This window comes from Taeniopygia guttata, chromosome 20 (genome assembly GCF_048771995.1).
Source record: "Taeniopygia guttata chromosome 20, bTaeGut7.mat, whole genome shotgun sequence".
NCBI classification, from domain to species: Eukaryota; Metazoa; Chordata; class Aves; order Passeriformes; family Estrildidae; genus Taeniopygia; species Taeniopygia guttata.
The window spans coordinates 8,145,641-8,158,076 of NC_133045.1; the positions used below are offsets into that span (position 1 = coordinate 8,145,641).

Sequence of the window (12,436 nt, forward strand, 5' to 3'; positions counted from 1 at the left end):
GCTGGTTTAAATCAGCACCACCCATTGCAGTTACAAGCAAGATAAAACCGAGGTCAGGGGCACACCCTGGACTGGGATTCTGGCAGGGTTTCACCAGCACTTCTCGTTCCCAAGGTGCCACTTGCAGGCATCAGCATCTTGTATACACACACACTACAATACTCAATGTGGTTCTACTCATGATTACATTTTTTCAACTTACTTTGTGCAGACTTTTTTTTTATGAAAGAAAAATAATGCGAGGCTTTGTAAAACATGAAGTCACTGAGTCCCACCCCAAAATAACAATGAAAAACACATGTTTTGATAGATGCAATAAATCTTATTGACTTTATTACACATTGTATTTTAGGATCACTTTACATTCCTAGACAAAAGAGATGATACAAATAAATATAAGCTGTAAAACTATGGACAGAACTATGGACAGATTCTTTTTCTACAGATCACCTAAGAGAAGGCGGAGGTGGGCATCTCTCCAAGGAGCTGAGAGTTGTCATCGACAGCTGTGCCCATAGAAGGATCCTGGGTCACCTCTTCAAAAGCCTGGAGAAGGCAGTAAGCACCTGGATCCCAGCAAGTCAACCCCCCACTGCACAGTGCAGCAGGCAGCACCAGTGTTCTCATTTCAGTTCCGTCTCTGTAGCTAATTATGGCTTTTGCAGGTTCTCTTTTCCAGTCTGTGTTTGAACACAGCAGGAACAGACCCCCAGGAATTCCACTGAACCATTTAAAGACTGGTGCACGTTGCCCAGCACAGACAGGAGAGAGGACAGGTCCAGGTACACAGGTGTTTCACTGGAACTCCAGCGCTGCGTGCTGAGCGAGGCCAGACTCACACACCTCAAACTGACTGAACACTGCCTGCTCTGATCTGTATAAGGCACCGGCGCAGCCCCAGGTGCTCTGGCAGAGGTATGTGTTTTAGAAGATTCAAGCAGCATGCAAATGTTTTTAAAAAGGCGCTAGACCTAAGTTAAGGATTTAAGAAAGTGCTTTAATTCCTATGCTTCAGTGCCTGGTGGCGCTTGCTCCCACGGCTGACTCCTGCTCCATGCCACTTTTTAAAAAAAAAAATATTCCATTATACAGATCAGAGCAAAGACAATTATGTTGAATGTTAAACATTCCTATGAAGAAAAGGTGATGGTGCAAGGCGGTCCCAGGGCCTCTTCCAGGAGTCCAGCTGGATTTCCTGCCTTTGGTTAACCAGCAGGAAGCCCAGATGGTTCAGATAACACCAAAGAAGGGCAAACTTGGCAGGAATGTTTCTTAAAAGCTTCAACCCAGAGCTCAGTATGTTTTGTACAGCTTAAGACAATGTATCTTAATATCAGTGCCACTGAGCATCTGGTGAGGGTTAAGTCCTTTGGAATGAGAATCCAAAGGCTTCTGTAACAGGCCGAGATTGCCCATGAATACATTGACCAAATCTCCACCGAAGCCCCAATTTACATACAATGACTAAATATGCAGATTTATTCTTTTCCACTCTACTGAGTTTCTTTCACCTTGCTAATGAATTTCTACAGAGTTAAAAGAAGAGCCTTTCTGACACTAGCTCATCAACATGAAAACAGGTTTGCACTGCAGAGCTCCATGGTACCAGCCCTGCCACGAAGGCAGTTTCCAGCATATGAGTTTAATATAGAATAGAAGTCCCTATGGAATAGTAGCAACTGAGGAAAAGTGTGCACATGTGCGGACACAGATGTGTTTGTGTATGCATTATTCACATAAAACATGTGTACATAGGTATGTACAAACGCGTGGTTACATATTGTGCTGCTGTCTCAGGGTTTTAAACTTCCTCCCCCATTAATTTCAATTCTCTGAGCACTTAAACCATACAATCATCTTTTAAAATATCCTAGTACAGAAGATTATGTGCTGGAGAGAAAGAAGGAAGAGAGGGAAGAGAAAGTGATGTTATACTATGCAACAAAAGCCAGTTAAAAGGCTCTCTGGATATAAACAGTGCTTTGTGAAAACAAAGATTATGCTGGGTTTCCATGTTCCGGTTGAAAGGAATTGGTCATGTGCCTGCTCTCTCAGTTATAAGTAAATCCCTCCTTCCTCCACCAAAACTATTATATATATGTATGTGTGCATATACGTGTATACATATTTTAACCTTGTGGCCCAGGAAAGCAGTCCGTGGAATGCAGCAGCCACGTTGGTGTTTAAGGGGCCCACCTGGCTCACCTGGGCACCGTGCCTGCAGGATGCACAGGTGAGCTGTGCTGAGCACTCAGCTCCTCCTGCTCGGGGGTCAGTAGAAAGGAGCTCTTCAGCCTGGGTGAAGTCACTCCATGGACACTTCATGAGCACAAGGCAGAGTCCACACATCAGAGCATGTCTACAACCAGGCAAGTCCTCACACACTCACACATGCCAGTCTGGAGGGAGTCCTCAGTGAGGGAAAACAGGTAAAAATGTTCACAGGATGACAGCCAAGAGCAACCAGAAAAAGTAACATCCCAAGTCTCCATATACAGTGAACTAAAACTTACGGATGAGCTGTGGGACACTAGACTGGGACACCTTATTCTGTCCTTAGCGTGGAGTTCCACCTCCCTCTGCCCTGCTACACGAGCCTGCTTTAGTCATAGGGCAGCTTTGCAATGAGACTGTTGAAAGCAGGAGTTCTCCCTCCCTTGTTTTCAAAGTAAAACCCCCGGAATTAACACCAGCTTCCATCACCAGCCTCAATTAGGACGGGTTCACCCCCAGCAGGCTCTGAGTGGGCTGGGAGGTGCAGAGAGAAAGCTGCTTAACATGGAACAGATGAGGCACAAGAGGCACTGAATGCTAAACCTCCTTAGACACCAAGGGAAGAGACCAAATTCCCAGGAGTGCACTCAAAGGCAGCTCCAAGTTCCAGTGCTCTGCCCAGCTGAGAGTCTGAGCCTGGCAGGGAGAGCTCTGAGCCAATGCTACGTTTTCCATCAACAGTGGGAGGCATGAGAAAAATGGCCAAATGCCATTAAAGATGTCATATGGACACTGGTTTTAAATACCAGGGGTAAAGATGGAGGCAAGAGAGAGGAGGAAAGCTGTGGAGCCAACACTGGCATGCAGAGGTGTTCTTTGACAAGGTGGTTCCTGTTGGTAGGGGGGAGGTCTGTAGGTCAGCTTAGAGGAGCTCTCACTTATGCCTGTAAACAAAGAAAGGACTTCAGATTCTACTGCTTCCTTTCTAGAGACCACATAGTTGTTTTGAGACCCTTTTCTGTCCTACAGCCCTTGGGGAGGCACAGCTGTGTGGTGGTGAAGACACGCTGGCCACTGCCATCCTGTTCAGACCAATGCCTGAACCCCACGTGGTGATGCCAGTGTCTCAAGCAGGAAGAGGAAGAACCATGCACCTTGTCGAGTTTGAACAGATCCTCTGCTTTTTAGCCTCTTTTGGTTCTCACTGTGGAGCTGCAGAGTGGTGGTTCTGTGGAGATGACATTCAGCTCTGTCTTCTTAGTGCCCAACAGGCAAAACGTGCTGTGCAGCAGAAGGGCTGGTGCAGGAGGAGGACGGTGACGCTGTGAGGTGATTCCCCATGCTTCCCACTGCTCCTAACACACTGTAACGTACCTCATGCATTTTTGATTTCCTAACTAAAATCCATTTCCCACAGAGGCCAAATGCTGAATTGCAAGCACGGATCTTCCCATGGCTCAGTGCCCCTGGACTGGCCCGAGTCAGTTAAACAGCAACAAGGCCATCTCCAGGGAAAGGGGCTGGAGGCTGGCCAGGAGCTCTCTCTGCAGGTTTGTCCTTGTCTCTGCTCCCAGAAGGTAAAGGCTGTTCCCTCCCTGGAGAGCCGTTGCTGGTTTTATTTTGGAACCAGCCCTCGTGACTGTGGGTAGAGCTGAGAAGTGGGAGTGCCTGATCCCGATGCGGATCCCACCGATTTCCTTCCAGTTTTCGGTCTGAAGAAGGAAAAATTAAAATATGAACAAGAGAAGCTCTAACAATGTCACCTGTTACTTTCCAAAATTAATCTGCAAAAAGCTGATTTTTTTAAACTGGAGTTATTCTCTAATAAACAGTTTCAGTTTCTTCTTTTGTCCTATGTCCTACACCCTGAAAGAAGGTTGTGGTGAGGTAGGGGCTGGCCTCTCCTTCCAAGCAGCTAGTGACAGGCCAAGGTTAAACAGCCTCAAGTTCTACAAGGGGAGGTTGAGGCTGGATATTAGGTAAAATTTCTTCACTGCAAGCGTGGTTGAGCCCTGGACCAGGCTGCTCAAGGCAGGGGTGGAATCTCCATCCCCTGCAGTATTCAAAAAATGAGTAGATGTAGCACTTCAAGATAAGGTTTAGTAGCATGGTGGGATGCAGTTGGAGGTTGGACTAAAAACTTAAAGGTCTTTTCCAACCTTAATGATTCTATGTTCCTTTTTCTCTCTGCTTTACCATGAAGCTCAGCTTTACTTCACTGATGAGAAGTGCTGACCGACAGCCAACTGTACTTGCACCTCTCCTGTGGGCCAGTCTGCTCAGGGAAAGTCCAACTCACCTGGGTTTTGATTTTTTATTTGAAGAGCTCTCAAATGTTGAGGCATCCACTTGGATCTCATCTTCATCCTGCAGAGCTGCTTCCAGAGCTGCCTGAACCTTGGGAGCGATGGCTGGACCTTCATAGTTCCTCGTCGTCCGGCTGGGCACGTCCATTTCCAGTAACACGATGTTCTCTGCCTGAGACAGGAAAAGCAGAATCAAAGTCTCCATATTTTCACACAAACTTTTACTTTGCCCTCCAGAAACTTAATCTGAAGTATTTTATAAATGTATGCAGGACACTAAAAATTTACATGTCAAAGAAGAACACACAATCCCCTCTGGAATTCACAATCCCCTGATCACAGGGTAAAGAGGCAAAGGTTCAACCAAATCTGGGCTTACCCTGTACCGAGCTGCTGTGTGATTCATCATGGACGTCCTGGCGTGCTGGCTCAGGGGCCTTTTGTACCCCACAGCAGATACTGGTCTTTTCATCATCTGCTGGTTACTAGAAAAAACAGACTCAGGCTGTAATACCCTAAAACCAAAGGCTCCTCTTGGAGTTTATGAGCTACAACATCTGCAAATTCCATGCAGAAATCTGTTTCAACGTAGCAGAAACTACACAGGCTGCATTTATAGGAGCAGGAAAGAAGTATGACAGGAATGCACTGCTATTTTAAGGGTGAATGCACTATTATATATATTTTACATAAAATTATTGGGTTTGTCTATTAGAAAAATCATAATCTCTCAAGAATTCTTCTAACTGTACATTCATATTTTATAGCACCTATTAAGAGGAATAAATTGATTTGTTTTATTTTATTACACATCAAGAAGCTGTGAACTCTAGAGGGTCAGTTTAAATCGCCAGTTCAATCCCTCTTTTGTTCTTGACAGCTAGAGGGTTTCCTGTGACCTGTAATTCCACCCCAAGAGCAGAAGTACACTCACTCCAGACGGGTTATGGGATGTAGTTTCCAGTTGTCTTCCTCTTCATCAAGGAATGATCTGTTCATGATCTTATTCTTTTCTTCCAAGGGAATAAAGTTTTCAATAATCAGGTGCCTACATGCAACCAACAAAAAAGAGAAATATACAAGAAACATAATTAGCAATGACTTTCCTCACTGCTCCTCTCCCACTGATGTAATACAACCCTGGAAAAGGAGGAATGGTTTTGTTTTCTCATGGTTAATTCTAATTCCACAAGTATGTGCAAGGCAGTCCCTCCACTCCTGCCCTGAGAAACCCTCTCTGTTACAGTTAATAGCTTACTTTACTTAAGTGATGGGGCTTACTTTAGCTTTAGTTCCCTGGTGAGTTCATTCTGGGTCTGCTCCATTTCCTGGCGCCCCTTGATGTGCTCTTCTTGGAGATCATGGATCTCTGCCTTCACAGCTTGCAGCTTGGAAAATAACTGGAACACACAACAAGAGCCAAAATCCATCACTTGCCAAAGCTCCTCTCACTTTCACACACAAGCTGATTTTATTCCCAGCCTAGTAGACAGGGAATCATTTTCTATTTACCTTTTTGAGTTTTTTGGTCTTTATGTCCACCTCTTGCTGAAGAGAACTGTAGGTCTCCTTCAGTTCTAGTGTTTCCTCATCCTGACTTTCCATCTGTTGCTGGATTTCTCGCTCCCGACGTTTCTGAAGAATGTGAAAATATGGCATTAAAGACCTCCATTACCTTGTCAACACATGAAAACAATGCTCAGGATGGGTTTCCTTCCAGTTCTGCCTTCCAGTTCTTCATATCTCTTGCCATAGAAACACCAGAGACATCTTATTTGTCCTTATTTTGCCGTTAAAATCCAGTAGTGTGAACAAGGCTCAAGCTTCAACTAAAGGAATCAAATGTCATTTTTAGAAATTTTTTCTTTCCTTTTTATCAGTTTGTACTGGTTATTACATTTAAGAATCACCAACAGAATTTGCATAACAAAAAATAAACTTTTAGTACAGAATAAAGACCTCTCCCTTGAGCTAAAGGCTGAACTGGTACTCTTAGAGGTCTTAGAAACATTTCTTCACTTACAAAGAACTCCAATCAAGATAGAAGGTAAATCTTTACCATGAAGAACTGCAAGAAAACTTTTAAAAACCTTCTTTACATATTTCAAATAAGGACAAATATGACACAAGCCCTTCCCCCTTCTTTTCAATAAATGATTGCCATTAAACCAATTTTTGGGTTACCCTGGGAAAACTTTCTGGTAATTTCCCTGACACAATGTTTTACAGAAGTTCAGGAGCAAGGCTTTTTATATAAAGTAACAAATATCCTCCCTTGTACCTGTTCTGCAATTTCCTGTCGTTTCTGTTCCAGGATTTTCTGCTGTTCATTTGTGTGATCCACAATATTTTTCCCTCCCACCAGTAGCTTGCTTTCCATTGTCTGAAAAGAAAAACCAGGGTCAGAAGTTTGTCTCAGTAACTACTCAGAGGGGTAACTTTCTCTCCTATGGATACAACGGCTTCAGGGCAGCTCCCTTATTTAACCTTCTCTTTCCAGGCAGCTGCTACAGGAATCACTTTTTCTTAAAATTCCTATAAAACTGTGGAATTAATGCAACAGTTACTTGTTTAGAATAACACACCACTGCAATGTGTGGCAAAGCAGGAGAACCAAAATGTGTGCTCTCCTGTAAATAACTTGTTAACATGTTAGAGATAAGCAAGAATAAACAACCTTGAAAACAGCACAGACGAATTATGGCTTCTTCTTTGGCAACGGGGCAGAAAGACAGAGACTTTCTACAATCTCGGAATCATCAATACCTACAGATTCTGACAGTTAATGATCTGTGACAGAAGGAAACATTTTTACTTCCACAGCTTGTGAAAAGATGTGTTGTCTTTTACTGTGCCAACTGCTTAAGATCAGCACATAAGAACAATGAAACAACTCATGAATATTGAAATATGTGATTAATGGTGGAAATTTCAACTTCTGGCTAGAAATGGTTTATTTCAAAATCTTCCAACCTAAACACAAATCACTATCCTGGAAACTTTCTATGAAATATCTTTCCAAAATGGGAAACCCTTTATTTTCCCCACAGCCTAAGGAAATTGCTTTCAAAGGGTATGACGAGGAAGAATTCTACCTTGATTTTAGCACTCAGCATCTCTGTTGCTTCTTTCTCTCGCTTCAGGTCCTCCATTTTCTTCTCCTTCTCTTTCAGCAGCCTCATCTTTTCTTCTGCTACCAAGCTGTGATCCTCGACTATAGCTTTCTTCTCAATCTCCAGCTTTTCTTGTTGCTCCCTCCAATAGTCATCTTTGTCATCTCCTTCATCCTCACCCTCTTCAGTATCCTCCTCCTCTTCCCCACCCTCCCTCCTCCTTTCCCTCCTCTTTCTTTTGCCAATAGACCGTTTTTCCAACTGTGCCTTGAGTCGAGCAATCTCTTCTTGGAATTCCCGCAGCAGAGCCTCCTTAGGATCCTCATTCACTTGTGGCTTGTTCTTGATGTTTTTGGCACGGTTGGCATATCTCAGTGTGGTCAGGGTCTCCTCTACATTGTAAGAAGCAGGGCCTATATTGGCCACCATCACAGTTTTGGCATTGCCACCTAATGAGTCCTGAAGTAGCCTGGTCAGCTTGGAGTCCCGGTAGGGTATGTGCGTGCTTTTGCCATCAACCAGGGCAGAGATAACATTGCCCAAAGCTGAGAGGGACAGATTGATTTTTGTGGCTTCCTTCAGCCTTTCCCCCTGTGCTCCAGTCTTTGCTTGCCGCTCGCTGCCTGCCAGGTCGACCAGGTTGAGCTTCCCAACACGGATGTGGTTCTCTCCATCCAGTCCCAACTCGCTGCACTCGATAGTGATCTGGAAAATGGCGTGAGATCGAGAGCTGTGCTCGTTCATGTTGGTGGCACCAACGGAGCGGTTCTGGTTTCCCAAATTCATGATGTGCTCTATCTCTTTGACACTTTTTGTAACAATGGTGGTCAAATCCTTAACAAAAACCCCTGTGTCTGGTCTCTCCTTCAACTCCAGCCGCTTGGACTGATCCTTTGATAACAAGTCTCTGATTTCTTCTTGGTATATTTCCAAATAAGACGCTCTAACTAAGTATTGCTGATTTTGAGATCTAGAGATGTGGGTGAAGATGTGGTCGAATGAATTGGGGATGACCCCTCTTTTTTCGGGATCACCACGTACCCCTTCCATCGTATATGTTTTCCCTGTCCCAGTCTGCCCATAGGCAAAGATTGTCCCATTAAACCCTTGCAGAACAGAGTCCACGAGAGGTCTGAAGGTCTCATCGTAGAGTTCGACCTGTTTGGAATTCCAGTCATACACAGCATCAAAGGTGAACGTTTTAGGCAGCTCATGAGATGATCCCCGTGGATTCTTCACTGAGACCTGCCCTAACTTGACATCCACATTGACAACTTTTTCATAGGAAGCAGTTTGCTCTTTGCTGTTCATGGGCCGGCAGCGCACGACCACCCGCACGGACTCGGAGCTCTTTGACTTGGACATGACGGCGGGGCTGTGGCTGCTGCGTCCTGCTGATGGATGATCCCGTGCTACAAACCTGAAACAAAAACAAAGCAGGAAATGTCTGAAGGCAGTTTTCTGCAGGGGACAGCTTTTCACAAAGCCAAAGACTCACCTCATCAATTTGAGCAGCATTTTGTGTTCATTAAGTTGCAAGGGATTTTGAAGTACTAGAATTATGTACAACATGAAAACCCTGTAAAGGCCTGAACTGAGACAGAATTATTTTACCAAAGGCTGTGCATCAAATGGTATCATTTTTACAAGCTCTGCTGCAAAAACTAATCAGATCGCACCTTTACAGCTGGTAAAGATCCTTTTCTTGACCCTTAAAAATAACAATAAACCTTTTTAAACTATTTATGAAAAGTACTTTGCCAATCATTTTCTTTGCAGTCAGGCCTTTAGTTTTATGTCTGCCATTCTGAAAATCTAGTACAGCCTTGCTCTCTCTGGAGCACAAGTCTGCTATTATCTTTTCTTTTGACAATATGCAACAAGAAGCATAACTTCTATCAGGATTCCCCACAAAAGCCAGCCCTGCTCAGCTAGGCTGACCTACTGACATCACTCCTGCTCTGGTGTTCCAGCTGCATCAGGTTTACAAGACTCACCTGCAACCTAAATCCATGTTGCATAAACCCAGATCACAGATCCAACTCGTTCATGACTCTGGGTAGAGAGGGAGGACACACACTGGTGCATCCTCCAGTCATCAGCAAGATGAGCTGCCATTGAAAACGGAGCAAAAAGCCTGTGCTCCTAAACTGCTGAAACAGTCACTGCTAAACCCTCACATGGCAGATCTCAATGGCACAACTTGGAATGCCATGCAATTTCTAAGAACCCTTTTTATTTCCAAAATGTCTTCCAAGAAGAGCCCTGAGGTCCCTCTGCCAACTAGAACTAAGCGTAAAACTAATACACACAGGGAAGCCCAGGCAATGCTGGCACAGGTTCAGGTGTGGCCTCCTTGGAATGTGTTCACTGTTCCCTTCCCAGCTGGATCAGCAGGAAACAGGAATTTTTGTCTAATTGTTTTTCACTTGATAATTGCATGTCTCAGGAGAGCTTCTCCAACAAGGTGGCAGAGAACTGCAGGGCTGGAGCTATTGAATGGAAAAGGAAGCACAATTCCTGCTCAATATACAGTCAGACTGGCAAAAAGTAAAAGAGAAGTAACAGATAAACATGGTTAAGAATTGTACAGAAACCTCAAGATGGCCTTGGGAATTTCCTTGGGTCTGTGGGGGAAGTGCTTCTCACTCTTCCTATAAAAGCACTGAACTGGACACTCATTCAGAATTCACTCCACACCCTGCACAGTGAGTTCAAACTGTTACAGGAATTTTGGGAAGCTACTGAATAAAACCATTTCCCTCCTAATTGACAGCTCCAGATAAAGGTGACCTTCCTGTCTGACCCACAGCAAACATGAATTCTGGAGCACAAACACAGAAAGAATAAGTGAAACGAGGACAAATCTTGGCAGAATCACAAAGAACAACTGTCCCTCTGTTCATCCTGAGGAGTTGTATACATTAACACACGCTTCCCCTTCCACAGCTCTGAGAGACATTCCAGTAATTCAAGTTCACAAGAGACAATTTTCTGACAAGGTCACATGACAACCACTGTGTCACGTATCTGCATGTTCACACTGGCAAATACTCGAATTAGGCACAAGTTGTGACAAGGATTTATTTTATATATTGAATATCTAAAATACTATTCTGATGAGAAGTGCCCCTTTTGTAAGCAACTATGACAAATATTAAATTATCAGAGTTAAGTTAGTCTTGCCAGAGTACACCTTGAACTGAAATTATGTTGCACATTTGCTGCTCCTCTGGGTGTACCTCCTCACCATCAGCTTTTGACACCTTTCCCCACTTCACTTGCAAGCCTCTTTTTATAGTCACAAACAACTGATTTTACCCCTGATGTGGGCTATTTTCATATCAACCCATCCTGAATAACCTCCAATTATTTTATCTACTGCAGTGAAGTTTACTGGAAGCATAACAAATTATGGTTCTTCTCAGATTTATCCAAGTGTGTAACTGGAAAATAAAACCAATTAGTTGGCAGTGTTTGTATTCCCCAGAAACTCCTGGGCAATGTTTGAACTGCCAGAGTGGCTGGACATGAATGGCAAGAAAGTTGGGAATGCTGCCATGCCACCCATCCTTCTCCATCAAATATGGGAATTTTTTCATTAAATTAGTTCAGCCTAAAGTGATCTGCACCAGGTCTCTGGAAGTCAAGGTCAAGGTCAAGGCTGAGATGGATGCACTTTCAAATGTGCCCCTGATGACCAAGAGGGGAGGATGGGCAAAAATTGAAGCATTTTTATTTATTTCAGTCAACACAAAGGTAATGCCTGAAAAAATGAGCAATACCACAACCTGAATACAAGCTGGGGCAACCACTTTTCCTCAGAAACTTCCAGGACTGGGAGGTGCTATCTTGGACAGCTGTACCCCAGGCACTGTGCTCACCCAGCCACCTGCCCTGACAGGTGACATCCCGAAGCTGCACTGCTTCCTGCCTTAAATATCTCTGAAAGATTTTCTTGGAACTGCCCAAACCCTTCCCTTGCATCTCTGCACATCCCGAGGTACCACTGAAAACATTCCATTGCTTCTCGCCATTCAAATCTTTCAAATATTTGTGGTTTCATAATGTCACGGTTGAATTACGTCCTTCCCTCCGTCCCAAGCCAAACCACCCTTGGTGCTGCTGTTTTCCTCTCGCCTCCCTGCCAGGTCGGGCCGGCGGTGCCACCTGCGGGCCCTGATTTCACTCGGGGTCACCTGTGGTCACCTCTGCCGCCCCAGCACGGCACCCCACGGGCGCTGCCTGCCCCGGGGAGCCGGGACCGCGGGCTCGTTGGCGGATTCACCCGAGCGAGCATCACCCACACCGGGCGCTGCAGGGAAGGGAGCCCGGGGCCAGCGCCGGTGGGGAGGGGGCAGGACCGCGTGGGAGAAGCACCGGGAGCGGGGGACACCCACCGGAACGGGGCCACCCGCCCGCGGCATCGCCCCCGCAGCGCGGCCGCGGGCGGGTCCTGCCGCCGCAGCGCGGTCCGGGCCGTGCCCGCGGCCGCACCGGGAGCACCGGGGGCACCGGGAGCACCGGGCTGCCGGCGGTGTGCCAGCCCGGGGCGCTTGGGGATGCTCGGGGCGGGGTGCGGGGCCGGGCCGGACTCACCTGCGCCGTCACCATGGAGCCGCCCGGCCGCTCCTGCCGCGGCCCCGGAAGCGGCGCGGCCGCTCCGCCCGCCCGTGACGCGCTTCCCCGGCAACCGGAGCGCCCGCCCCGCGCCGCCGCTCCCGGATGCGGCCGGGACAAAGGGGCCCCGCCGCGGGCAGCCCGCACGCCGCCAGTCCCGAAAATACCGCGTTTTGCCCCAGC

General features: G+C 46.0%; 1 protein-coding gene across 1 annotated transcript; it reads right to left on the reverse strand.

Annotated features, from left to right (window-relative positions):
- Nucleotides 1-301: 301 nt before the first annotated feature.
- KIF3B (kinesin family member 3B) lies at nt 302-12,371 on the reverse strand. The gene is made up of 9 exons (XM_030288794.4): nt 12,233-12,371; nt 7,616-9,053; nt 6,802-6,903; nt 6,033-6,155; nt 5,802-5,920; nt 5,455-5,568; nt 4,900-5,005; nt 4,514-4,692; nt 302-3,926 (listed from the first exon to the last, which is right to left on the reverse strand). Exons 2-9 carry the CDS (start codon nt 8,996-8,998, stop codon nt 3,830-3,832), a joined length of 2,223 nt encoding a protein of 740 aa, XP_030144654.1. The 5' UTR covers nt 8,999-9,053; nt 12,233-12,371; the 3' UTR covers nt 302-3,829.
- Nucleotides 12,372-12,436: the final 65 nt, after the last annotated feature.